This window comes from Oxyura jamaicensis, chromosome 8 (assembly GCF_011077185.1).
Source record: "Oxyura jamaicensis isolate SHBP4307 breed ruddy duck chromosome 8, BPBGC_Ojam_1.0, whole genome shotgun sequence".
Classification (NCBI taxonomy): Eukaryota; Metazoa; Chordata; class Aves; order Anseriformes; family Anatidae; genus Oxyura; species Oxyura jamaicensis.
This window is the reverse complement of record NC_048900.1, coordinates 25326547-25352402: the sequence shown is the minus strand read 5'-3', so window position 1 is coordinate 25352402 and position 25856 is coordinate 25326547. Positions and strand designations below refer to the sequence as shown.

Here is a 25856-nt window from a genome sequence, read left to right as displayed (position 1 = left end):
GCTTATTAATTTAGAAAGTGTTACATATATTTTCTTTAAAATATTGCAGTGTATGTTGTCAACAGTAGTACCTTTTAGAAACTCAGGTAGAAAAGATGTATTCTGCACTTTACTGAACACATTCCAAAGCCCAGTAAACTCTGAAATTGTTTTCTGCAGCTAATGAACTATTTAAGAACAGAAATATGAGACAAGGATTAAGAGAAGTTGCACATCTGTTCTGCAAAATAAAATCGTTGGGAAGAACTGCTAGAAGTAAAGAGAAACTAGAAAAAACAGTGAACTTCTGTGGAAAAAACAGCAGAAGGCATATTGCCAACAGATGGCGAAGAAGTCAAACAGAAAAGAAAAACAAACTTGAAAGCACACGCAATTTTGAGGACTTGAGAAGAAACAAAACCAAAGCTAACTTGTTCCTAATCAGATTCACCGGTTAGAAATGGAGTTGCATGTGCTCAGCACTTAGAAAAACAGTTGTAATTCCAGGCTTCTAAAATGGAGGCACCCAAAATCAGCGTCTGTCTATGAAAATGCTGGTCCACTCTTAAAATAGTTTCCTTTTCCCCCCAACACATACAAACACGGTCTTTTGTGTGTGTTTTAATTATTTCCCACGTTAGCCCTTAAGCTTGATGCTCTGGAAAATGGCTGATGTTTTTATGGACCTCTTTCTCATAATGTGGATGGCTGTTTAAAAAGATGTTTTCCCTCTGAAGCCTTCTTCCCAGGGCTTACAGTGCACTGACAGCAGACAGGTATATGCAGAGCCTCTGAATGGAAGGCATATTCCTCATTATTCCGTGCACCTACACTGACAATCCAATTTTCAATCCAACTTTTGGAAGCAGAAATTTTATTTCTGAGGGATTTGATATCACTCAATCATAAAATAAATTTGACATGCAACGATGAAGTGACTATTGGAAGCGCGTTTTACGGTTAGAAGTTAACACCTGAAAAAATTATGGCTTAACTAGATTCCCATATGGATGCCCTCAGCACAAGTGTGTCAGGCAATTTAACATGTTTTAAGTGTCAGAATAATATAGACTTTAGTTAAAAGAGACATACAAGTCCTTCTCTACTGTATCTTCACCTCTTCATCAGCAAGCTTCCTTCTCTTTGCTTGCATACCTTGCAAGAGCTGTTCAGGAAGTTGGCACATCACTGCTGCAAACCCAAAGGAAACAAACCCAAATATGTCTATTTCATGACTAAAGCACCAGCAATTAGGTTTTAATCTTCCAGTTTCTTGCACACTCTCCAATTGCCACAAACAAGTTTTCAAACTCATTTTGTCCTCTTCCTCACCTTCCCTCCCCAGGTCTGTATGTTCTAATGTTCATGTAATTCTGATTAAAACATTGTGAAGTAAGCATTTGTCACACGTAAGGACAGAACTCCTACATTCCCATTTGTAATACTGAATCCAAGCTGCCATTTGAAAGTAAAAATGAGATCATAACCTACTGCTGCCACAATGGCAACACGGAAATCCCCAAGTTCAGCATTTGGCTTGTGCATTAGGCCTAATACAATCCAAAGTTATCAGTCCCCTTCACCTCAAAGTGCATGAAATACTGCACAACATTGTAAGCAACGTCTGTTTTAAAGTCACAAACCACTGTGGTTCAAGATTTGTGGAACAAGAACCTTTGAATTTTGACGATGAGACACAAAATACCATGTTACGGTGAGGGCTTAGCAATTGGTAGATTTGTGTATGGGGTTTATGGACAGCGGTGCCATTCGGGACAACCAAACACCTGTGTACACATCACCTAACGCTAGACTGACTGCTCTATTCAAATGCGGGAAGTTTGGGTATGAATGCACTTACTCAGTAACAGATGTCTGAAAGTTCACTGATATTACTGTCTACTGTTTTCTCAGTCAACCATCCACACTTACGTACAAATTATTTTTTTTTTAAAATAACATCAAAAAACATGACACCAGCAACTGAGGAAGATGTCTGCTTATCTACCACTGAAGGCGACGTGAGAAGGCCTGCAAAATGGGATTTCTCAACTCTCACAAGAGCTAACAGCTTTTTTCCTTTGAGAGACTTTTCCAAGTCTTCCCAGAAATCGCAGATGTAAACGCAACAAAAATCAACATATCAAGTTGGCTGTCCACACTGTAACAAAAACACGATGCATTCCTAAACAGAATGGACAATTAGGTTTAGCTTAGAACAACATGACCTTTAAAAATATTAATCTGCTGTCAAACACTTTATTGGTCAGACAGTTCAGAATTCAGACAAAAATAACCCATCTCGGGAAATTCTTTCTAAATGTTAAGCTTTTGTCCTCGTGCAAAGCAAACAGCCACGCAGTGCCAAGCAATGCCAGCGCTGTTCCCCTGCATCATCGATGACTGCTACGTACGTGGCTCCTCTCGAGCACTTAAGGGACTTCCTATCAGAGCTGTAATTCTTGCACTTGTAAAGCATTCACAGATTACATGGCTACCCAGCTAAATACTTCCTGCAATTTTGTTAATTATACGTCAAGGTCTGCAACTACTGAACGACTCCCACCCTTGACAATAAAGAGCTCACAAGCCATCCTCCAGAATTTGTGTCTCAACCAGTAATTTTTGAGATTTCACTGATCTATCCTATTCTGTCCTTTCAGATAGGAAGACACTTTTAACTCGAATAAAACGTGCAGCTATATTGTTAACATTCTTCCTTGTATTGTTTTCTTCTCATTTTTTGGTGCTATGCAGCCTTTAGAGGGCCTGTTTCAAGCCATGTATGTTTCTATATGCGGGGACAGAGATCACCAGGAGTGGACGAGTGCAACCCCAAGTCCAGCTGCCTTCTCTGGGGGGGGCATCGCATTGAACAGAGGTCAAAAACAGGATTTTGGTTACTACTGGCACTGAGATTCTGCATCGCTACCCTCTTCTGTGAAGGCTATGATACAGAAAACACCCAGTGTTTTTCTCCCTCCCCAGTTACTCATCAAGATGTACATTAACACTTTATTTCTAGACAGAAAATCCAATGGGAAAACGATCCCTTCCAGGTCCCCCCGGCAGCCGAAGGGAACAGGATCTACTGGATTACAAAAGTTACTCGCTATGGATCAGTCCCTGCTAAAAATAAGCGCGGAGCACAAGCTGGAGTAAATAGACCCAGACAAAGAGCAGTTTTTGTGCAAGTGCGTGTGGCCTCCCGTCTGCGAGTACCGAGAGAAGAGCAACACCAGACAGTGATGTCACCGGGCGAGGACAACAAAGGAAGCGGCACTGCCCGAAATTCGGGGTCCTCCTTTCTGTAGCCAAAACCCGGAGCCTGCCCCCGGCGGGCCCTCGCCTCCCCCTCCGGGCCCGGCCCCGTCCCCTCGGCGCTCAGGGCCGGGATCTCGCAGCCCCCCCGCCGCGAGGCCAGATCGCCGAGGCCGGGCCGAACAAAGCAGCGGCCCCCGGGGGGGCGGCGTTAGGGACCGGGAGCGCCTCAGCTCGCTGCCCGGCGCTCGGACGAAGGCACGGGGGGAGCCGGCCCCGCGGGGAGCCCGGCCCACCCCTCCCTCCCGCCCGCCGCTCCCCGCTCCCCCCCGTACCTGATATGGCGGCGGCGGCTCCTGATCCGGCTCAGCCCCGTCCCCGTAGCTGGCCCTGTCCGACTGCGACTCGTGGAGCAGCGAGATGTCATCCGACGTGGGGGACTTGAGGCAGTTCCCCATCTTCCCCCCCGGCCCCGGGGAGCGGGGCTTCCCCTCCGCCTTCTCCGCCGGACCCCGCCGCCACCGGCTGGGCGCCCTCAGCCTCCCCGCCGCAGCGCGCAGCCCGCAGCCGCCCCGCCGGGGAGGCTCATGCCAGCCCCGGCCCTAAGCGGCTTAGCGGCAGCCCGGCCGCCCTCCCTCCTTTCCCCGCACGCTCCGCAGCCGCCCCGACCCCCGGCAGGGCAGGGGAGGGCAGGGGAGAGCAGGGCAAGGCAGGGCAGGGCACGGCAGGGCTCGGCTCGGCTCCCGGCCCCGGCGGGCCCCGGGAGCTGGGGGGCAGCGGGGGCTCAGCTGGGGTCCGCCCGCCGCCCGCCCCGCGGCAGCCCGGCGCTGTTGTGCTTCCTGGTCACCAGCTTTCTGCGCACTGGGCTTTGTCGCACGGCCCGCCCCGGCTCCTCCTCTCACTCCGCCCCGCTGGGCCACGATAGTAGACACAAGGCCCGGTTCCGTCCCCGAGCCCGGGGGAAAGCCGGCCCGGCCCCGGCGGGCTGAGGCGAGGCCTGGCGGCGGGCTCCGGCCCGGCCGCTGCCTGCGGGGCTGGGGCTCCTGCCCTCCCCCAAAATGGTTCCGCCGTGCTCCACCTCCCGGGGCTGTGTGTGTGTGTGTTTGCTTTCCGGGCGGCTGGGGAGGAAAGGCCGCCCCGGCGCCGTGAGGGGACAGCGGGGCGGCCCCGCCGGGAGCTCCGGCAACCCCCCGGGGCTTCTCCGGTGGAAGGTTGGAGGCTCAAGTTCCCTCCCGGGCCCCGGGTTCCTCAGGAGAGATCCCCCAAATATGGTTTCCTTTGTGCTGAGCGCCTGGAGTTGCTGGGAAGGGCATGATTTAGAGGGAAAAGCACCAGGCATTTTATCACTTTTGTGTTTCTGTGGTGGTGTTTTTTTGTGTTTCATCACCTTTTATGTGATGAACAAGTATTAAGATAAACCACACATTTAACTCCTTTACTAAGGAAAAAAAAAAAAAAAAAAACTTTTGGATATAAGTACAGGTACCTGCAGATTCCAAGAGAGTAAATGCCCCCTCACGCTAACACAGACCAATGTAGAGAGGAAACAACACTCGATATTTGTCATTTACAGGACAACGCTTTAAATGTTTCCAGCTTTGTCAGACCTGATGAGCATCCATCTTAGCTCAAAATATCTATAAACTAGTTGACCACAATGAAGTATTTGGCTCTACAACATTTACTTAAACATTCAAGAGGTCCTGTGGTGGATGAAGAACTTCGAGCAGTGTTTCCGCTGATTATCCTATCTGGGTTCCTCCGTGAAGATTTCCCTTCATTACCGTTGAGGAGTTCTGTTTAGCTGCTTACCACTGGATAACCTAAACACCTTCAGTGTAAAAGCTACAGCAATTGAGAAGTTATTACTGATGTCAATGGGGTTCAAAATGGTTTTAGACCTTTCTAAGAAACTAAGACTAGAAATGTTGCAGGAGACATAAGTGTTGCTTGTGATAGAAAGGCTTTGCAATGGGCTGATGTAACTAATAATGACTGCTGTTATGATGTGGTCATTTGGGTGTTTATCATAAGAGTGAGTTCACTTGGTTTAATAGGAGAATTAGGAAGGCAAACAGTAGTTAGAGAGGAGCTGTTGCCTAACCCAAGAATGGTTTCAAGGTGCATGCAATGTCAGGGCTGCCACTGCCAGAAACTTGTAATGGATTTCCAGCCCTTTTACAGGGATCTTCAGTTGTGCAGGGGCAACATCAGCAACAAGATTACTGGCAGCTAGAAAGGTGTCTGGTCACTGCAACTTCACATCTCACTCTTTCTGTGGAGCTTCAGCCCCTGTAGTCACTGTGGCCGCATCCCCAGTGTGCCTTGCATTCCTGATCCCGCACAGTGGAGAGGTCCCGTGGCAGCAGAGAGTGCCTCCCTTTGGGCTGGCATGCCAAGGTTTGCTTTCTTTGGAAACCAGCATGCAAATGTGGATCCCTGGTCTCATCCTGATATGTAGCCAGGACACAGCTGGGATATACTGTGGGGTCCCACAGAGTAGATGTTGCCCGTATTTCCCTTGAGCCAGATCTCCAAAAGAACTATCACCAACTGCTACACCCAGTTGAAACTTGCACTTAAGTAGGTACAGGATGCTCTAAATCTGGGCTCCATTTGAAAGATGGACACTTGTCAAGTGCCAGAAGAGGTCTGCTTTTCATGACAGACTCACAGAGACCAAAGAGGAAGCAGAAGTTCACATTTGGCCTTGCAACAGGAACAACTCTGCACCTGTGAGAGCTTTGAACAACGAAGAACGATTACCAGCAACTGCTGAGTTCTTTGAAGCGGAGAAGTTTAAACCACTTGTTTTTCTGGACCATTTACTCCTGTTGTCAGGTAAGTGGTTAATTATGGCTTTGCACCACCAGATCACAAGTTGAAAAGTGGTCCAGGAGGCAAAGAATGGAAAAACTCTTCTGTTCACAAATGCAGAAGTGTTGTCATTTCATAGAGATGTGCCTGCTGTGGTGTGACAGTGAGGCTACTAGTTTTTCTACCACAGCATGGGGACAAGAAAGCAGTCAAAGAGCTTGTCAAGGTAGAGGATGATTGTCCTTAGTGCTCAGTGACCATTTGACGGGAGCCTCTCTTTAGGGAACCCATGACCTGTTTTCACTGTTTCTCGGTATTAAGTTACAAAAAAAAAAAAAAAAAAAAAAAAAAAAAAGATCTGGCAGGCTTCCCCCTGCATGCTTTCTGTAGATAACTATTTTTAAGTACACAGGCTGCTTAGAAGGATCTGTTTTTGTGGGAATAGACACAGAAGTGACCCTTGTTCATACAGAATGGTGGAGGTGACTATAGACCAAATGGATTATACACCCAAACAAAGTATTTATGAGCTGTTCATGCTGTTCGTGTTCCACACAGAACTGGAAGCTCACAAGTAGGTTTGATATGATGTATGTTTTTTGAGAAGATTTACAAGTACACTGGCCCTGTTCCTGCAGAACTGTAGGACAATTAAACCGATGGCTGCAGTTCTGTTTTTTACTTCCTCCCATAGTTTGGGGAACAAGTAGTTATCGGACTGAATATTGTAGTCTTAAAATGATCTCACAGATACAAGGAGGAGCCATATAGTAATTTAGGGCAGCATAGATATTGCTGGTAGAAAAGATAAATGCAAATATGAAAATTTATATCAGACTGATACTAATACAGAACTGGTAACCCATGTCCATGAACTTTTTCTTACCTGTAAACGTTTAAACTACTGGCTCTAATCAGTTGTTAAAGTGGGAGTCCAGAAGTCTTAAACTTGCCAGTATACACGATTAAATTTCTGATAAATTTTAACATGGCAATGTCATACACTGGTCTGTTCTAACCACTTCAGTCATTATTTGGCAGCTACGGTCTTCTAAGTGAAACGTATTTTAAAAAGAAAATGGAAATTCATGCAAAATGTTTTTAAAGGATTCAAACAATTAAATGTTTATTTTGGAGGGGTTTGGTATTAGAGGAGATGAGTTACATGACACTGTATTCTTAAGACTTGTACAAGTTCACCAGAGATTATGAGCTATTTTATTGAAAAATCTCTAAAATTCTTTTGGAGTTAAAAATCTAAAAAACACTGAAGACCTTATGAGTCTTTCTTCTTAAAGAGTTTTTCTGCAAAACTGATATCATAGTTTGCCTAATTTAGAGGCAAAAAAACTTCTGGTGACTTCATTTTACATGACCCATTGTTATGTTATTGTTGGACAACCTTTTATATGTTTAATGCGTCATGCTCAACAAAAGTTTTTGAAAGACCTTTTGTGTCCTCAGCAAGGAATACATTCTTTGATTACTTTTCTTCCATCAGCCTTATCTTCCCAGCATTTATCATTTCTTATTATGTCTTATCTTTCTTATGGATAAGAATCATATTCAGAAGCCTAGTTAAGTTAAGTTCTGAGTAAAATCTTTCCATGCCATGGTACCCCAAGTTTTACAGATAGCACTGTTTGCTCAGGTAATGTTGGTGAATAGACAAGTTATTTTAGAACCTTTTCCTGGAAAAAAAAAAGGCCTTGTATACCTTTGGAGAATAGAAATAAATGACATTCTGCTATTATACATGTGAATCTTACTGACTGTGGGAATGGACTAAATAATGAATTAATTTAATTGGTTTTAAAGAACGTGACATCTTCTAAACTGAATTATTGTTTGCAGTTTTGTTGACATTTTAGTAGAACCATAGGCATTTCTCAGTATACATTATACTTGTATATTGTTTTCCAAGAGAGACTGAATGCAGCACAATAATGCAATTACAAAACTAATATATTTCCCTTAAATCAATTTTTAATGCAGTATTTTGCTCATGTTTCTAAAAATAACTTAACCTTCTGCTTAAATTATCACAAATACTGCTTATCTCAATTTAAGTTAAGTCCTGGTAGCGGTGTGTTTTCCATTACTGGTATAAGTACGTTGCCTTCCATCATACCTGTTGTCCCCAAATCTGAAATGTTTTATCACCAAGGAATGTAATACTCCTTGTTCTGGGGCACCTACACTGTATGTCACAAAGAAGAAAAAGACATGTATTTTGGCATTAAAAAACAAAACAAAACGCAAAAATCAACCACAAAAAGAACCAAAGCAATCATCACACAAAAGCAACCTCTTCAAACAAGTCCCCTGTCACCGAGCTTCATGGTAAATTTTGTGTAGGAGTCAATTTTCCTTTTTCTCTGTGTAACACATATTACCACAGGCTCAACTTCAAGAGTGATCAGAGACCTAGAAAACATGATCTAAGAGGAGAGACTGAAAGAACTGGGGTTGTTTAGTCTAAAGGAAAGGAAAGTGTTGGGAAAAGTGATAATGATCTTCAAAAATGTAAAAGGTTTCTGCAGAAAGAAGGAATAAATTGTTCTTCCTATTCAGGGGATCTACAGCAAGAGGTAATGGATGTAGAGACTTAAGGTAGAGATTAAGAAATTATTTCAGACTGCAAAGGCAGTTTAGCACTGGAAATTATTACCTGGGAATCTCACTTCCTGAAGGTTTTGAAAAGCAGGTTAGGCCAAATGTTTCAGGAATGGCTTTAAATAACGTAGGTTATATACAGATAATTTCAAGAGGCTTCAGATGATTTTGTATTTTGTCATTTCTCTCAGGTGATTTACACCAGATGTATTATTGCTATGTTATTTTAATTTCCATTCTGCCCTATGTCATCAGAAAATGCCAGTAAGAAAGCATGGCAATAGATGACAAAATTGGAGTAGAACGGGTCATGAAGTTCCCAAAAGCAAAATATTAAGGGATCACAGTCGCTGCAGGGTAACTGTTCTGTTTGAACGGGAGTGTGTCACCACTGCGTGACAGGCCTCAGGAGGCTTGGATGCTGGGCTGGCATTCAACACGTAGTGGATGGTCAGTAACAGATCTCTGTTTTGAATTATCTTTTAAATTTGAGTTTAATTGAAGCGTTGGCCTTTCTTCACTATTTGCTGGGTGTAAATACTTTCTGACTTGGCAAGCAGCAAGCTCTATCCAGAGTTTGCTAATGGCCAGCGTGGTAGCCATCAGGTACCGTCACTGCAGGTTGAGGGACATTCTGCCCACGGTGTGGGGAAAAGACGGATATTTGGAGTAGCAGGTCCAGAAGCCAAGATTACCTCAACTAATGAACAGTAATGATGTTTAATATGGTGTTGTTTCATCTGAAGTTGACTTTTATCTTGGAGACTTTTTGTTCCTCATGAAGCCTTCAATGGTCAGGTGGTATCTAAAATGCCTCTTTCTCTTTGAAGCAGTATTGGGGCATTTGTCAGCTGAGTAGACTGTGCCTTTTGCTGCTCAACTTAATGCACCTCTTCTTCACCTTATTTTAATTCTTCATGTTTCTTCAATTTTCACCATTTTTGCTGTGGCCTAAAATCTCCATAAATAGCTTACTGTAGATAGCTATAGGTCTTCTGCAATAACAGAGTGATTAAATGACAAATGGAAAGATGCCTGAGAACCTCTATAGTGCATCCCTCTGATACACAACTCTGTCCCGAGATCATCTGTGGCTGTATCATTTCTTGACAGAAGACTGTTGAAACTGTTTCTGAAAATTGTTTCTGGACAGTGAATGACTTCTGTCAGTACTGTGTCCTAATCCCTTACATTTTTTTAAAAAAAGATAATATCTAAGATTGCTACAGGTTAAACTATTATGTATTCTGTCTGCATTGTAGCCGTGATTTTAGGTATCTGAAAACTGTTAACATGCTTTTTTATTTTAATCTTTCCCTATAGATCATGATTTCTAAATCTCTTATCCTTTATGTTCTCCTACAGACTCTTTCTTTGCTCTAGTTTTTCAGTAAGTACGACATCCAAAGCTGGTCAGAGTACTCCAGTTAAAACCTGAGCATTGAATAGAGAGCATTATTTACTAAGTGCAAAAATGCCATTTATCAAACTTAGTGTACTTCCTTTCATAATATAATGTAATTGACTTCAGTTTGGGGTGCACTGTCACTCTTTATCCTTTTCAGTGTAATTCCTGCCTCCTCAGATTTTCTTATTTTATATTTCTCCAGATGATAATTCTGAAGGGTACTATTTGGCACTTCCTGTTGCAGCTTTGGTTTTTGATGACTTGGCTAGCTTAAGTGCAGAAGACAAGTTACTGAAACTGAACAGAAGGAATGTGAGCAGAAACCATTGAAGACTTCCTACAAAAAGTATTAGGTGATTGTGAGTGACTGCCTCTGGCACTGGGGAGGACTTAATCTTTGGAAAATTAACTTCACCATCTGGCCAGAAGTGTTTCCTCTTCTTAAGATTAAATTTTACTTTTGGCATAGTCCTTTCTGCATGTGTGTGTACCCTCCTCTTGGAGGGAGAGCAGGCTGGAAATATGAACCAGTGTTTGGTTTTGCATGCACAAATACTTCTGTTGTTTGTTTCAGTACTGTGCTTTCTGCAAAAATCTCTAGCAACTGCATCATGCAGAAAACAGGAATAATTATAAAGGAAATCTTCATGATTCCTCTTGTTCTGTGAAAAGGGATACGAGAGGATAGCTGTACAGTCCCAGTTAATCTGTCCTGCTTTTAGCTGTGTAGAGATTCCTCTAGAACATGAAAATCTCAATTGTTTAAGGTTACTTATCTGACAATAGAAGAGGGAGGATCCTGAGGCTTGCTTTTTAGCAGAACTAATCACATAATGATTAAATAAACACTTCACACAAACTGAAACAAGACAGCAAAAGGTAATGTAAGTCTCTTCCTGTTTTTTTTTTTGTTTTGTTTTGTTTTGTTTTGTTTTTTAATGTGTATAGGAATAAATTAATTTTCCTCTCATTTATTTTGAAGTGCCTGCCTACAGCTGGTTTTGTAACAACAGACTTTTTCCCTCTTTCAGTTACGTTTATTGAAATTACAGACTTGACAGAGCTACTTTCTCTAACTTTTGTTGGAAGTGTTATCATCTTAACAGTAGCATCCTAACAGTGAAGTTGCAGACTGCTTTGGAAATTCATACATTAGACTACATATTGACTTTGTTCCATTGTCCCAGAACAACATACACTTCATCTGGTGTTTTGGACTGCATACTTTTCCACAAAAGCTCATGTAGAAGTAAATCACTGTACAGAATCTCTGAAGGACATAGGATGATTGTCATGGTGGATATAGTGCTGCCGAGCCATAAGCTGTACACCAGCATAATGCAAAGGTTAAGGAAAAGGTAACATCATTTGCTGCTGTTTTGATTTATTGACAGAATGTTTTTACCCATGAAATAGGAAATAGGGGCACAAATCTTAAATCCTGTGCCAGGATTTAAAAGCGTGGTCTAAAGTGTTCCGGTCGAATGTGATGCCATTCATAGGTTTTGCATCAGAATATTAAATTTGGACACAGAGATCCCCGTTGTAGAAGCCCCATCTTGTGGACAACTGTGGTGGTTTTACCCAGATGGGCTGCTGAGCTCTACCACAACCATTCTCTCACGCCCCCCTCCTCAAAGGTGAGAAAATATGATGGAAAGAGCTCAAGGGTTGATAAAAGGACAGGGAAATCACTCAACAATTATCGGCGAAACAGACTCAGCATAGGGAGATTAATAACATTTATTGCCTATTACTAACAAGTTAGAGCACTGAGAAACTAAAACTAAAAGCAACTTCCCCCCCATCTTCTGTGTCCTCCACCTGCTCCCGTATGGGTCTGAACCACAGGGTCCATCCGTCATGAGCAAAATTCTCTGACCTGGGTCCCCCACGGGTGGGCGGCAGCTCCCCCCAGACCCCTGCTCCTGCATGGGCTCCAGCCCGGGGCCTGCTCCTGCCGGGGCTCTCCATGGGCCGCAGCCTCCTCCAGGCCACATCCACCTACTCCACCGGGGGCTCCTCCATGGGCAGCAGCGTGGAGATCTGCTCCATGTGGGACCCATGGGTGCAGGGGGACAGCCTGCTCCACCAGGGGCCTCTCCTCAGGCTGCATGAGAACTGCTGCTGTGTGCCTGGAGCACCTCCTGCCCTCCTGCTGCACTCACCTTGGAGGCTGCAGGGCTGCTTCTCACTCCTTGTTCTTCCAGCTGCTGCGTAGCAGCAGTTTTTTCCATTTCTTAAGTCAAAGAGGTGCAAACAACATCACGTATTTGCCTGGATGTGGCCAGCAGTGGGTCCTTTGGAGCAGGATGAATCTGGCCCTTATCTAACATGGGGACTCTTCTCACAGAGGCCACCCCTGAAGCCCTCCGCTATGCAAACCTTGCCACATAAACCCAATACAACAGCCCATCAATGACTGAGGATATTTTGGAAGTCTTTGCAACATGCAAATATCATTAATGTGTAGAAATCAATATATGTTTTTTGAAGACTGTTTCAACTGGTAAGAAATAGTGAATTACAGAGAGATGATAGATAGGGATGGAGAAAATAATGTTGTCTACAGAACTCTGTTTTAAGTCTGAATCTGCTAGATCATTAATAAGCCTGAATCTGGCCTTGAATTCCCCAAATGGTTTTCTGTAGTATTTACATATTATAAATGAGTCTTCAGGTGACAAAATTGTGTAAGAGCAGAAGAATATTCTTTGAAAAATTTGTTCAGACAGAAAGAATAGCAAAGTATGCATGGAAATTGAATCTGGAAACTTTGGGCGTATCCTTAAAGAGATACTTGTTTTCAGCACAAAGTAATGGAAAAGGGCAAGCAATGCAGACTCGGAGAGCCAACGTACTTGGTAGGAAGAGGATTAGGAAGGTGAAAAGAACATGAAAACAAGTCTGTCATATAAACTATTTTCAGATATAACTGTGACTAAAATACTATGCTATATATATATATATGCATAGTATATTCTATTACACAGAATAAAGTATGTATGTAATTATAGTTTTGTCATTTTGGAGAAGGTAGGTTTCTATATGATAGTTTTCCATTTAATAATAATAAAGACTAATAAAATAGCCAGAAAGCATAGTGACATCTAGGGAAAGTTTGGCAGAAGTGCCTCCATGCTAGAACTCCATTCTTTACTTCTACATTTACTTCTCCATGCTATAGCTCCATTCTTTACTTCTTAGATTGGTATGTGACAGACTTACTCTGCATGCAGAAAGAATAATGTGTTGAGTAACATAACCTCTTGAGAAACAGGCATAATGAATTTGAGGAAATTATTTTAAGATTTTAGACTCATCTCAGTAGGATTTTTGAATGGGGACAGTAGAAAAGAGCTGCTCTTCACTGCATTTACAGGTTAGGAGCAGGAATTAGCTATGTGCTAATGTCAAAACTACACTTTAAAAGACACCCTACATTTCTAACATGTCAAAGTGAGTGTGCATCTGCCACTTTACAGTTTAGTTTAAAATAACTATTTATTTCTTGTTGAATCCAAACTAAAAAGTTAGGTTTTCATTCATTAGACCAAGAATTTCACAACTTGTTCCTAACATAAGCAGATTTTAAATAGTGACTGTGCTTAATAAATTGACTGATAAAACTGTAAACAAACACTACTGCCAAATTATAAAGAAAACTTCATGGAAATGCCCATGATTTAAAAACACATTTACTGATTTTGAGGAGTTCCTGACTGGCTCTTTTTGTTTCTTGTAACAATCCAAAGCCTTTTTTGAAATAGAGTTGTACATTTTGGTGAGGGGCATCTTTGCAGAATCATGTAAGCCAAGGCAAAAACTTTGTGAAAAATGCACAGTTTCAATTTTGATCTCAGGCTACTCCTTGAGGACAGGAATATTAGGACTTCAGCAATATACAGAACTAAAATTGTTGTCTGAAAGCAAATTCTGCTGGAAACCAGCAAGTGCAATAAAAATAAAAATCTTTCTTAGCACAGAGTGAAGCCACAGAAGGAGTGCAGGGTGTTTTTCTTCCTCAAGAGACTGAAAGGGAACAGCAGATGCCAGTTTACCCCTCCAGAGAAGAGCATGTGAAGTAGGAACACCTACTTATAATTCCCTGCACTTAAATAATGAAGTACGAACAATTCAGCAAGAGAAGTACAGACAGATATTAGTATGCATGCAATCTAGAGATTAAGCTGTAGCTCAGGAAAATGAGTATGTAAAGCATGCAGTAAAAGGGGTTTGGAAAGCAGGAGTTTATTCGAGGATGTTCAGGAGGGAATGATTGCTCAGCATCTCTGCTCCAACAAGTAAATTCATTGTAGTTCAGGATAAGGACAACCATTGGCATAAAAGACAGACTATTACCTTATTCTAGGGAAAAGGCTCTTGACAAAGCCAGTGTTGATAAAAGCAGAAGTCTCAGGAGGAGTAAAAGACAAGGGCAAGCATTCAGTGATACTTTTCATTTTCAATTGTATTAGAAATAATAATTGCTTGTTTATGCCCATGTAAGAGGGAAGGAAATTAATGATGTGGCTCCATCAAAACACTGCAGAGTAAACTGTTGTACATTTCCCAGCTAGTATGATCAACTGCAGTGTATCATAAACAGAAGGTTAATTGCTGAAAGTTGCAGAGTAATGTGCTTTTCTTGTTGTACTAATAGATTTTATCAAGAAAATACAGCAGGACTGTAAACTCAAAGAAGTGTAAATTGGGAGAAATATAGTGGCAGAAGGGATGTGTGTAGAATTAATTTGAAAAGGAATTAAGAGGAGTGATTTGTGAATTATTACTTCTTGAAGATGTGTATAATGATCCATAAATTAATGCACATGTAGATCTTATTAAAATAAAGGAAGTAAATCTTCATCCTTATCTCTTTATTTTACCACACACATTTCTGTGAATGTTTTATTTGGTTCCCTCTAGCCATTCTACTGTTTTTAATCTTAGCATATTAATTTTTTTTTGATACATGATGTGATGATGTACTGTGGTGCGTTGGTATGGTACTACAAATTAAATGTACTCAGTTGAACTCTGAGCTCTTGTGTTCATAATCTATTAAAGTATTCTATTAATTCTGGGTCTGCAATGACCTTTCAGTTCCAATTTTTGTATGTAATTTTAGCATAGTACTTTACATCTGATTTTCAACAATATGGGTTTTTGCAGTTGGGTGACTTAGGAGTTGTTTCAAGCATTCGATTGCCATTTCTGTTTGATTTTTGCTTGCTGCCTGTCATACACTTTTTTTTTTTTTTTTAATTATTAACATTTTAACATTAGTTTTATTTAATGTATTAATGTATATATTTATACTCTTGAAAAGACTAATAAATAGACCATTAATCTTTTCTTAAAGTTCTTTTTAAAAAGAAGTTTCAGCCTGTCAGTCAGAATTTCAGAACACACGTCTGGTTTGACAAGATTTCAAGTCATGTTTGGATGAAGTAAGGCACTTAAACCTTATCTTTTAATAGGTGGCAAGTTCAAATACCAACTCATTAATCAGAGTTTTGTTATAGGGTAAGTAGGTGTTATATATCTCATATTTCTTTTTCAACATGTTGAGGGGCAAAAATGGAGAGGGAAAGGAAGAAGGAGAGGGAATTCATACCTGTAAGGCTAAAAGTCCAGCAGATAACCTTCACAGGAGTATGGATCAACAGTATAAAATGTCTTAGTAATTTTAAAAAGTGCACTGAAACCAAAGATACTTTAGCAGACAAGTCTACCTTGTAATATGTCCAATATTCTGGCAAAAGCAAGTATACTGTCCATGTTGCACTGTGGTCTCAGCTTAAGCAAGGAAGGTATCATTTAAAATTAATGTCTCATGCAGAGCTCCTAGGGACTAAGGGAAGGGACTGTTGTATGGCTCAGTGCTGCGTTGCTGGGCATTGAAAGGATTGCCTTCCTCAGGGAACCCTGGTACTGATTAACCAGAATATGAGAAGGGATTTTCCTTTAGCTTCTGAAGCCAAATATTTTAGAGGAGGAGAATCTTACATATCTGCAAACAGAAATGGTTACATCTTTAGAACTCTGAGAAGTGGGTGGCTAACTTCACAGCACTTCAGTTTTCCCTCTTTTCCCAAACAGGAAAATAATGAAGCTGGGAGATGTGCAACCTGGAATCTGCCCACATATGTGGAAGCTGGTTGATTTAACTTTTTTAAAAAACAAGCACCTTCTTTCACCAGTTTTCCCACTTCATCTTAGGCTTCCTACAGCCTATAAGTAGATTCTCCTTTGTAATCAAAGGGGAGGAAAGCTTGTGTTCTACCTGTTTATAAACTCACCAGAGCAAATCCTTCATACCAAAGCTCACTTTTTTTTTTTTTTTTAAAAAAAAAAAAATGTTGTGGTTTTGCAATTAACATCTGTAAGGATACAATGCTGTAGGAACTATTAAAGAGCAATATTGATGTTAATATTTTACTGGAAGAGTAGTAACACTTACTTACTTACATGCATGTCTGATATCAGCCTCTTACCTGGCTCTGCACCTTACTGTCTCTGCCTTGTGTGCCTCCCTCTTCCAGCACTGTCCCTTTCTTCAGAGCCATGTCGTGGTAACCCCACTGCCATTTGTCACCACCATGGTGTCAATTTCCCCAGAGAAAAGTCCTGCTTATGAACAGTTCAGGGAGTTAGGGAGAAGGAAAAGCCCCTGTCATCACCAAATACATCTTGAAACTCTTCTGACCCCCATCCAAAATGTTTAACAATTTGACAGTTCCTGATGGTAGGACGCTTTTTCTGGTATTGGTGTCAGGAATGTTTTAAAATATCAGCCATTAATCACTATCACAGCTTCTAATTCTGGATTTCTGTTTCAAATCTTCCCCAGTTCAATCAGAACCAAAGTTAATGCCCACTGGCTGATCTCCAGTGCATGCCTGCACAGAACAACTGTTGCCTTTAGCTGGTGGGGAGATCAAGGCTTGAACTGACGAAAGACATCTGTATCTTGGAAAACAAATTAATGTTTATGTTTTAATTTATAAGTTCCTGGCTCTTTTATAGTTCCTGTTTTTCAAGTAATATCTCTTTGGATCCCAAGCTGATGGAGAGTCAAAATGGAAAGGGCCCATGAGAGAATTATCACAGCGCAACATCTGGTCTGCATTGGAAAAAGCTGAGAAAGATATTCAACATCTCTGAGACTAAGAGGCAGTTACAAGGCACTTTAAAGTCAGTCCATGAAATATTGTGCAGGTTGTGGCCACCTGGGCCAATCTAATGTTGTTTTGGGAAGAGCTACTCTGCTTCCTAGCATCTGAATTTTAATCTCACTTCAGCATGGATGTGGGAGAGCTGGGAGTAATATGAGAGGTGTTTGCTTTTCATAATGTTAATCTGATTCCCAGCATTGTCCTAATTATGTTGTGTTTTTTGCTATTTTCTCAATTTCCTTTTGGGCATGTTAGCTGAAGAGTTAAAAGGCTTTCCATTTAGCATAGCTTTATAGGCCTTTTTAGCAGCAAAAAATGACAGAAAATAGCTGTTTCTCTGCATTTTCAGAAGAATATATATATATATATATATATATATAAATTTTATTCCAGAAAGTAAAAGGACATTAAATAGACTGCATATTGGTTGATGTGTTGGTATGTCACTTGTGGCAAGGAGTTCTGCTGTACCCAATTATTGCTCTTTTCTGCACCAGCAGACTGGGAGAAATGCAAAGAAATCACGGACCAAGACGGGCAGTGAGAGTACCAGTGAATCCAGAGGGAACACACTCCTTCCACCACAAGAAACTTTGGTTTCATGAGCTATGATGTCCTTTAAGTCATCATAGCTCATGCAGAACAGAAACAATTTGACATGTATAACAAGAAACACTGAGAATTGTTTGCCAAACAAAGACATATACTGCAGATGGAAGAGCTGATGAAATTTGTTTATAGTTGAGGAACTACATGTAGATTTTTCAAGACGAAGGTTGCGCTCTTTCTTGCCAAGATAAACAAATCTGATAGAACATCTCATTGCTCTAGGCTGCCCGAGGACCCACTGGAAAGTCTATGGATCTTTCTCTACAGAAAAATTGCGTGTTGTCAATACCTAAGTGTATTGTCCACAGTTGCACTGTGGCAGCTGCAGAGGAAGTGGAAGGTTCTAGGGAATACATGAGGGAGAACAGGATTTTTTGGCTCCTGAAAGAGTATGGAGTGCTTTTGGAAACTGTGAAAGAGGTTACGAGCTGAATGTTATAGCTACAGAGGGTTATCTGTGAGTTAAACATAACAGTAATTAATCTGGTATCCTTAGAGCTCAGTACTAGCTATTTACATCATACGGAACTGCAGTTTTCCAGGATGCCTGCATTCCTACAAAGATACCCAGATTTGCACTGTTACAAGTTTTCAGTTGTACCATTAGAAATATACTGTGCACAGATGTTTTTACAAGGCAGTATATAGTTGTCACAAACAACTGTTTATACTGGGCCAATTATTTAGGAAAAATGTAACGAGAGTGTAAATGCAATCCCTGATACGGACATAAAAGGTTTATTAGCAGAATAATACAGTTTTTACTTTCCTGACTTGTAATAGGTCCTGGAAATAGAAAACTAATCATGTCCTTAAAATCCTGTTATATCTGTAAAAATATATGTTGGAAAAGGGCCAGCAGCATTCTGGGTTGCATTAGGAAAAGCATTGCCAGCAGGGCAAGGGAGGAGATTATTCCCATTTGCGCAGCACTGGTGAGACCTCAGCGGGAATTCTGTGTCCAGTTCTGGGCTCTCCATGATAAGAAGGACATGGCATACTGGATTGGGTGCAGGGAAGGGCCATGAAGGCAGTTCAGGGACTGGAGCATCCGTCTTGTGGTTGCCCAAAGAGGTTGTGGAGTCAGCATCATTGGAGATGTTCAAAATCCAACCAAGCAAGGTCCTGAGCAACCTGCTCTGGTTGATCCTGCGCTGAGAAGAGGGGTTGGACCAGGAGGTTGGCTCTGTTAATTCTTACTATGCCCTTTAATCTAGAAATGAATTTTTGGTGCTTTATGATAGAGAATTCGATGTCTTATTACAGGTTTTCTTTCCTTAGTAATACTGGTATTAACAAATCACAGTATATTTTGACACATCACATTAGTGATAGGTACATACTATGTCTCAAGGAATTGAGAATATCACAGTTTGAGGAAGGTAAAATATATAATTACATTGCATATTCTGTGGCACTTTATATAGATAACTTGCAACTATTCTTATAGCAGCATCTGAATGCTGAAATTTAAAAATGGCTTGCGTTTTTATTAAACAAAAGATTTATAAAGGAAGATATTTTCTAGCTCAGCTGAATAGTGATTTAAAATTTGCATGTGGTTTTTCATCAAGAAAATGCTGAGGAACTAACTTGCATTGTTGCAAATTACCAGATCCTCCTTTCAGAAACACCTTGTCTTTCATATTGCCTCTGAGAAAGAGAAAAACCTTTGGAAAAAAATAATCTTTGGAAATCAAGAAATTCAATAACATTACCCAAGGAATTAGGGAAATAAATCGATTATAAAACTTATTATTATTATTATTATTATTATTATTTTGTACTTCTTCAAGTGAAACAGTAAATAATCTGTTTCTTTCTTATCAATACATAGTCACATCAGGTTTTGTAGAACAATATTTAAATGCATCAAGAACACCTCTGATAATTAACAGAACACATAAAATTTTGCAATAGATGAACCATCTTGAAAACACAAAATTAAGTCTTCAGACTTATATGAAGGTCAAATACACATAGTGAAAAGTTCCCATCTGCCATTGCCACTTTTTCCTGCCTTACCTCTTTCACAGCAGATCTCTGGTTGTAATAGTCGCTGTGTGGGGTGTTGTTGTTGTTGGTTTTTTGGTGGGGAGAGTATTATTTTAAATTGACACCTCCAGCAGCAGTGCCTCCTCCTGCTGTTTTCCTTTTATGAATTTATACCCTCTGATATCAATCCAAGCCTGGCATAGCTCCAAGTCACCCATTTCTCAGTAATACAGGAAATTAAATCTAATGTCTAATAAGCACAGAGGCTTATGCGACCTCTGTTAGCTGAACTAATACTAAGTATCTTAATAATATTCGCTTGTCTTTTGATGCTTAGGGAGTTGTGCAATTTGTTGTTCTGTAGACCAACTACATTCTGCATTTGGATGAGGGGCAGCTGGGATTTATCCATTGTTTTCTGAACGCTTTCTGAATGTCACCTCAATATTCTGCTTGTGTTGAGGGACCCCCTGGAACCTTCATGTCTAGGGTTTGTCCCACTGTCTGTTAATACCCCCACAGTTCTCTTCCTACCGATTAGCTCCATCATTTCAGGGGCACGTCTCCTACATATATCAATTTAATATGTGGATTTATACTGAATAATTTTGAACAGTTATAACCCTATGAAACTGCTTCTGTCTGGTTTCTGTAATACACAAAGTGACACAGGGTCACAGATGCTCTGGAAATTGGTTTTGCAGCTGATATGCTAACTCAACAAGAAATCAGTTCTGGCAGAAAGCCAAAGAAAAATATTTTAATATAGTGCCATGCCAGTTGGTTGACTTTCAGGAAAGAGATAATTAAAACATTCAAGGGAGTTCCAAGTCTCTGGAGAAAATACCATTATGGAAATACAAGGTTATTTTTACCATGCAGCTTATTAGCTTCCTTACTAAAAGGAAATCAAGGAACTGAATATGATAGACACAAAATAACATTTTCACCTTCTTGAGAAGATGAGAAATACTGCTATAAACTGAGTTCAGTATAACACCAGATTTGCAATAAGTACAAATCAGATTATTTTCAGCCAACGGATTCTTCAGACGCCATGTCAATGCCTTACCTGTCCTCATCCCTCTTCTTCCAAGCCTATGCAATGGTGGGAGCAGTGATTATTTACCTCTTTTCTACTCTACTGTAAGAGTAGAAAAGGATGTAGGTTGGGAAATCCATGTAGCATATCCCCAGGCCCCAACAACCCACCACTCCAGGGTAGGGTCTGCAAACTCCATCGCAGATGAGTTTGCTTCCTTGTCTGGCTGTTCTGCAGATTTTCTGCACTTGGTTTCTACCCATTGTGGTTTGGTTTCATTTTCTCAAATTCTAGACCACTTCTTCTGAGAGTTACCTTAGATGTCAGGCAAGCATCCCCACACATATTTGCTAACTATGTGTATTTATTCGGTTCAGTGAACTCTGATATTTGCTGTAACACCCCATTTCAGTTAGAATGGCAGAGGGCTGCTGTAGAGCAGCCTGTGAAGCTGCCAGCCAAAAACTTAATTTCCTGTTTATTCCTATTACTATCATGATGAATTGGGAATAGTTTGTGAACGCACAAGAATCCAGAAGAAAGAACCTTCTGCATACTTCTTTTTTAAAAAATCTACTGTCTAAAAAATAATAATAATAAAAAAAGTTAACTGAGACAAGTTTTCTCAGCTGGAGGCTGCAGGGTTTCTGTGCCTGGCTTTAATAGTTACATATTTGTCAGAAAGTTAAAACTAGAAACAGAAATGCTCTGCCAGGTAACCTATATGCAGCAGCCTTCATATACTACTCAAGAGAGTTTGGGGAGGGAATGTGGTATGGTCAGTGTTAGTCCAAGGGCCTGTGTAGTTAGGGCTGCAGACATCTGAAGGAGAGCCATAAAATGAAGGGTCTGTACCCTGATGCAATGCCCAGGCCACAGGAGCTGCTCAGCCCCAGCAGGGTTTATGCACTTGAGAGCCCAAAGCAGAGTTCAGCAAATCCCATGCACAATCCAAATGGGAGGAACTTAGTCCAAGGTGTTACCTTCTCCTTCACCACCTTTGCTTTGTGCTACTATAAATAAGAAGTTGTATGCAGCTGCTTTTTGATGAGATAGGGATAAAAAATTCAATTCAATGAATAATTAATATTACGCTTCCAAAGTTTATTCCTACAGGCATACACAACATGGATGTATGCCACACTCTGCATAAAGACCTCCCTCTGTTTGAAATTCTGGGACCTCTGTTCTTTACTGATTTCTACATGTAGCAGATAGACTACTCATAACAGTAACGCTGTTATCTCCAGTGTAAAAGCTATTTTCTGGAAATCTAATGGACAACAGAGTGGAATTTCTTCTTTTCACTTTTTTTTTTTTGTCCTTTTTTGTCTTTATGAATTAATTTCTGCCAGAGATTGTTTTCTTGTGGCTTAGCTTGGTCACTAATCTGACTGCCTAGTTTACATTTACAGAGCAGGACCTGAGGTTTTCTCCATGTCTTCATATTATTGTTCTGATTTTGCAAGTCTTGTTGCTTGGGATACTTGTACAAGTAGTGTCTGTTTGCACAGCAACAGCAGAATGAAGGTTAAGACGCTGCTATTTAATCAAGAGGGAACAAAAATAGTTTTGAAAGCTACCACTCTTCTTGGCTGATACTCAGAAAAGTTGGTGAAAAGAGCAAAGAAGTCAGCTGGGTACATTAAGGCCAATATTTTTTTATATATTTCATAGCTGGATTTTTAGGAATGAAATTTGTAATTATTTTACTCTGCTTTAGCAAAACGTATGTGAATATATTTTTTTCCAAATGATTGTTCTGTTTTAGATGCTGTTATTTACATTAATAAACTTTTCATTTCATCTAGTAATGTCCACAAGGTGGTGCCACAGCTAAAAAATTAGCAATAAATAAAATTAATATAATTTGATAATTCTACCTTAGCATCATTAAAGAATGAATAAGCATTTAATAAGCGTAACATCATCTGCATTTCTAATAACATCACAGATTTGTAACATTTTTAAAAAAATCATTAGAGCATAAGCATGTACAAAGATGAGGAGACAGCTCAGGATCTAGTAGACAAGTTAAGGAAAATGAAGAATTACATCCTCATACAGATCCTGTATGTGTCCTAGCAGGACTAGCAGTGCTGACACCGTGCCCCACAGAGGAGGCTTCCAGTAAAGGTGTAGAATTCATCTCTCTATCAGCCTCATCAGGTGCAGCTGGCCTCTGCAGGGTCCCATCACTATTTTTCCCAATGTTTTAATGTTTTGGAGGACTTGGTGCATAGATCCACAGTGAGCTGGGACAGCTCAGTTCAGGCACCCAACTTAGTACACCATCTTCTAACCGGGAGCACAAGGAGATGCATGCTCACAGTGCTTAAGCAGTACCATAGGAGTCAGCCTGAATCTGGACAAGTAGCATTGCACTTCCTCAGCTCTGACCAAGACAGCTTCCACGTAGTCACCCTGGTGTGTCTGCAGCACATTGTAGCCAAATTTTTAAAGGTTTGGGGTCTTTTTTTTTTTTCCTTTCCTCTCCCCACAGCCAGGGTAGGCAGGGTCCCCGTTCTCCTGTTATATAATAATGTACAGTTGGCATAGATAATGTGCAGTTGATTCAGAAGGGGTAGAAAGTGTCTACAGAGGGACCTAGTATGGATTAGTGTACACAGGCAAAATTAATAGCAGACTTTTTTTTTCTTCAGCTATAGTCAGAAAGGCAACCATCCCAAACTGAGTTACACAAAGTGGTAACTGAGTACATGTGATGAAGTTCCTGAGCATCTTTCTACACAAGATCAGAGCAGAGAAAATAAAAGACAGTAACGCAGACCATACTACGACTATAAACATTCAACTCCTAATATGGGGGGTTAAATAAAAGAATAAAACTTACATGAGAAAGTTTGCTGTGTGACTGTGAATGTCTGCAGTTTTATAGCAGACTCACACGTCCCAGAGAAGCCTGCTCACTCCTGCCAGTGTTCGCGTGCTCATTTCTTCATTGGCAGCATAAATGTTCTTGTTGCACTTCTGCAATGGACAGATTAAGTTTGAGCCATTTGTACATGACATTATTTTGTACCAAAAGCACCAAGAAAAAGGGATAATTTTAAAATACTTTTCAAACAAACACTGAATTGATTGTCACTTTCTGCTTAAATCTCTTCGGTGTGATAGAGCTGTATCAGAAAGAGTAAAATAACTATTTTTTGAATTTCTTTAAATTGCTGTATTTTTATTATAAAATAAAATTCTGGTGGCTTGTAAGACTCAGGGGAAATTATATATACCCAAGAATATGGTCTGTCTCCCAGCATAAACCAACATGAGAATTAATGCCTTTGTGAGTTTAGCTTTAAAAGGTGTCAAATGGCACAAATGCTTTTTTTTTTTTTTTTTTTTTTTTTTTTTTTAATGAATCATATTTTTAAAATCTATTTTAAAGTGGTTTTGAGTGTCTTAAAATTTTGTATTGGATTTCACATCTGTTTGGACAAGTCAGAATTGGAGAACTTACTGAATGTACAAATCCACTGAACAGGTCAGCTAGTTTTCATTTCTGAGTCAGTCCAGATTGCTCTCGGTTTATGGCAGCAATGTGTATTACAATTAAGATGACATATTCCTGTTTAAGTTTAGAGGTTGATTTTTCTCTTACTGAAAAGTTACTTTTGAATATGTGTATTTTCAGATGTTTACCTGTAGATGCATACACACGGAAGAAATCATTCTCTATTTTAAAGGCAATAGCAGAGCATCTGGGATTATATATTTAAATTTCCACTGTATGTAAGAAATAGATATCTGCTATTTTAGTAATTTAACCAACAAATTGAAATCCTGAACATTTGTGCTTGCGTTTTGTTTGTAATGATTTTTCATTCTTACTGGAAATCCCACAGTTATTTTTAAAATACCAAAATAATTTTTCCACTGTCAGGATTTTTCTATCTTCCCATTTAGGTGATCATGAATAAATCAAGATTTAGCTTTATATCTCTATATCTGTACCTATAGTTACATTTAGATTCCTTTGCATATTTGTAGGAGGGGACTTCCAGCATGCTAGCTCAGGAGTCACTCTGAGCACGGCTCAGAAATCATCCTGCAGATGCAATGCTCACCGGAAACAATTCAGAATGGCAGTGGTATCCTGCAGGATGTGTGCAACTCGTTCAGCTATGTGTTGATTTACACAGGACTATATTATAGATTATACATTCTGGTAATTGTGGTATTATTACTGCTAGGCTATATCTAAGTACAGGAAATACATATAAGCATGTTTGAAGTGATAACATCCACTTCTGTTTAAAAAGCCATTTTTTATTCCTGATGAAAAATGCATACATAATACAGCATTTGTGAGAGAAAACAGACAATTTCTTAGTACTTAGCAAGACTTTTAGGAAAAAGCTAATTAATTATAGTAGGCCCATAACCAGAATTTACAAATATACGCACACGAACTTTTATTCTTAATGTCTTTAGAAACGTTTTTATAAGTGTGGTCTTGATCCCAGATCAGGAAGGTTACACTACATTTCCATCTGAAAACACGAGACAGACCGGTATAAATCCTCACTCTATCACGAAAACCACAGTGCTAAATTTTTATCAGACAGTGAGTAAAAACCATTCTAGCTTTGTAGAAGGCTGTGAGAGACTAATAATTTCATCTCGATGATACAGTGGATGGTATTTGTATATACTACAAGAAAATATTCCTATTAAAATTTCCTCCTTAAAACATCGCCCATCTCTCCATATGCATAAGAAAGCCCCTCTCACCCCCACAGCCACTTACGTGTAGTCCCTCTGTGCCTGCTTATCAAACATCAGGATCCAGGAGCAGGCGCACTCTCCATCCAGCAGCCCCAACCTCCTGCTGTGGTTCGGGAACAGGTTGGCTCCAAACGTGACTTGGAGAGAGACACCCTGCTCCTGGCACGGGATGTGGTGCTCAGGGCCAGCCAGACCCCTCCCA

The 25856-nt window shown here is 40.4% G+C and overlaps 1 protein-coding gene and 1 long non-coding RNA gene across 3 annotated transcripts in view; both read right to left on the bottom strand.

The window, feature by feature from the left end:
- Positions 1-4197, bottom strand: part of RNF11 (ring finger protein 11) — a 32138-nt gene extending 27941 nt beyond the window's left edge. The window contains exon 1 of the mRNA XM_035333152.1: positions 3576-4197. Coding sequence (XP_035189043.1) covers positions 3576-3698 — 123 coding nt within the window. The 5' untranslated portion in view covers positions 3699-4197. The remainder of the gene's footprint in view (positions 1-3575) is intronic.
- Positions 4198-9754: 5557 nt separating this feature from the next.
- LOC118170382 lies at positions 9755-23883 on the bottom strand. Of its 2 annotated transcripts, XR_004752685.1 has the most exons (3): positions 23763-23883; positions 16582-16714; positions 9755-9859 (listed from the first exon to the last, which is right to left on the bottom strand). It is a non-coding gene; the product is annotated as an uncharacterized LOC118170382 (long non-coding RNA). The 2 variants fall into 2 exon arrangements; XR_004752684.1 differs by lacking the exons at positions 9755-9859; positions 16582-16714 and adding an exon at positions 22566-23341.
- Between the last annotated feature and the right edge of the window lie 1973 nt (positions 23884-25856).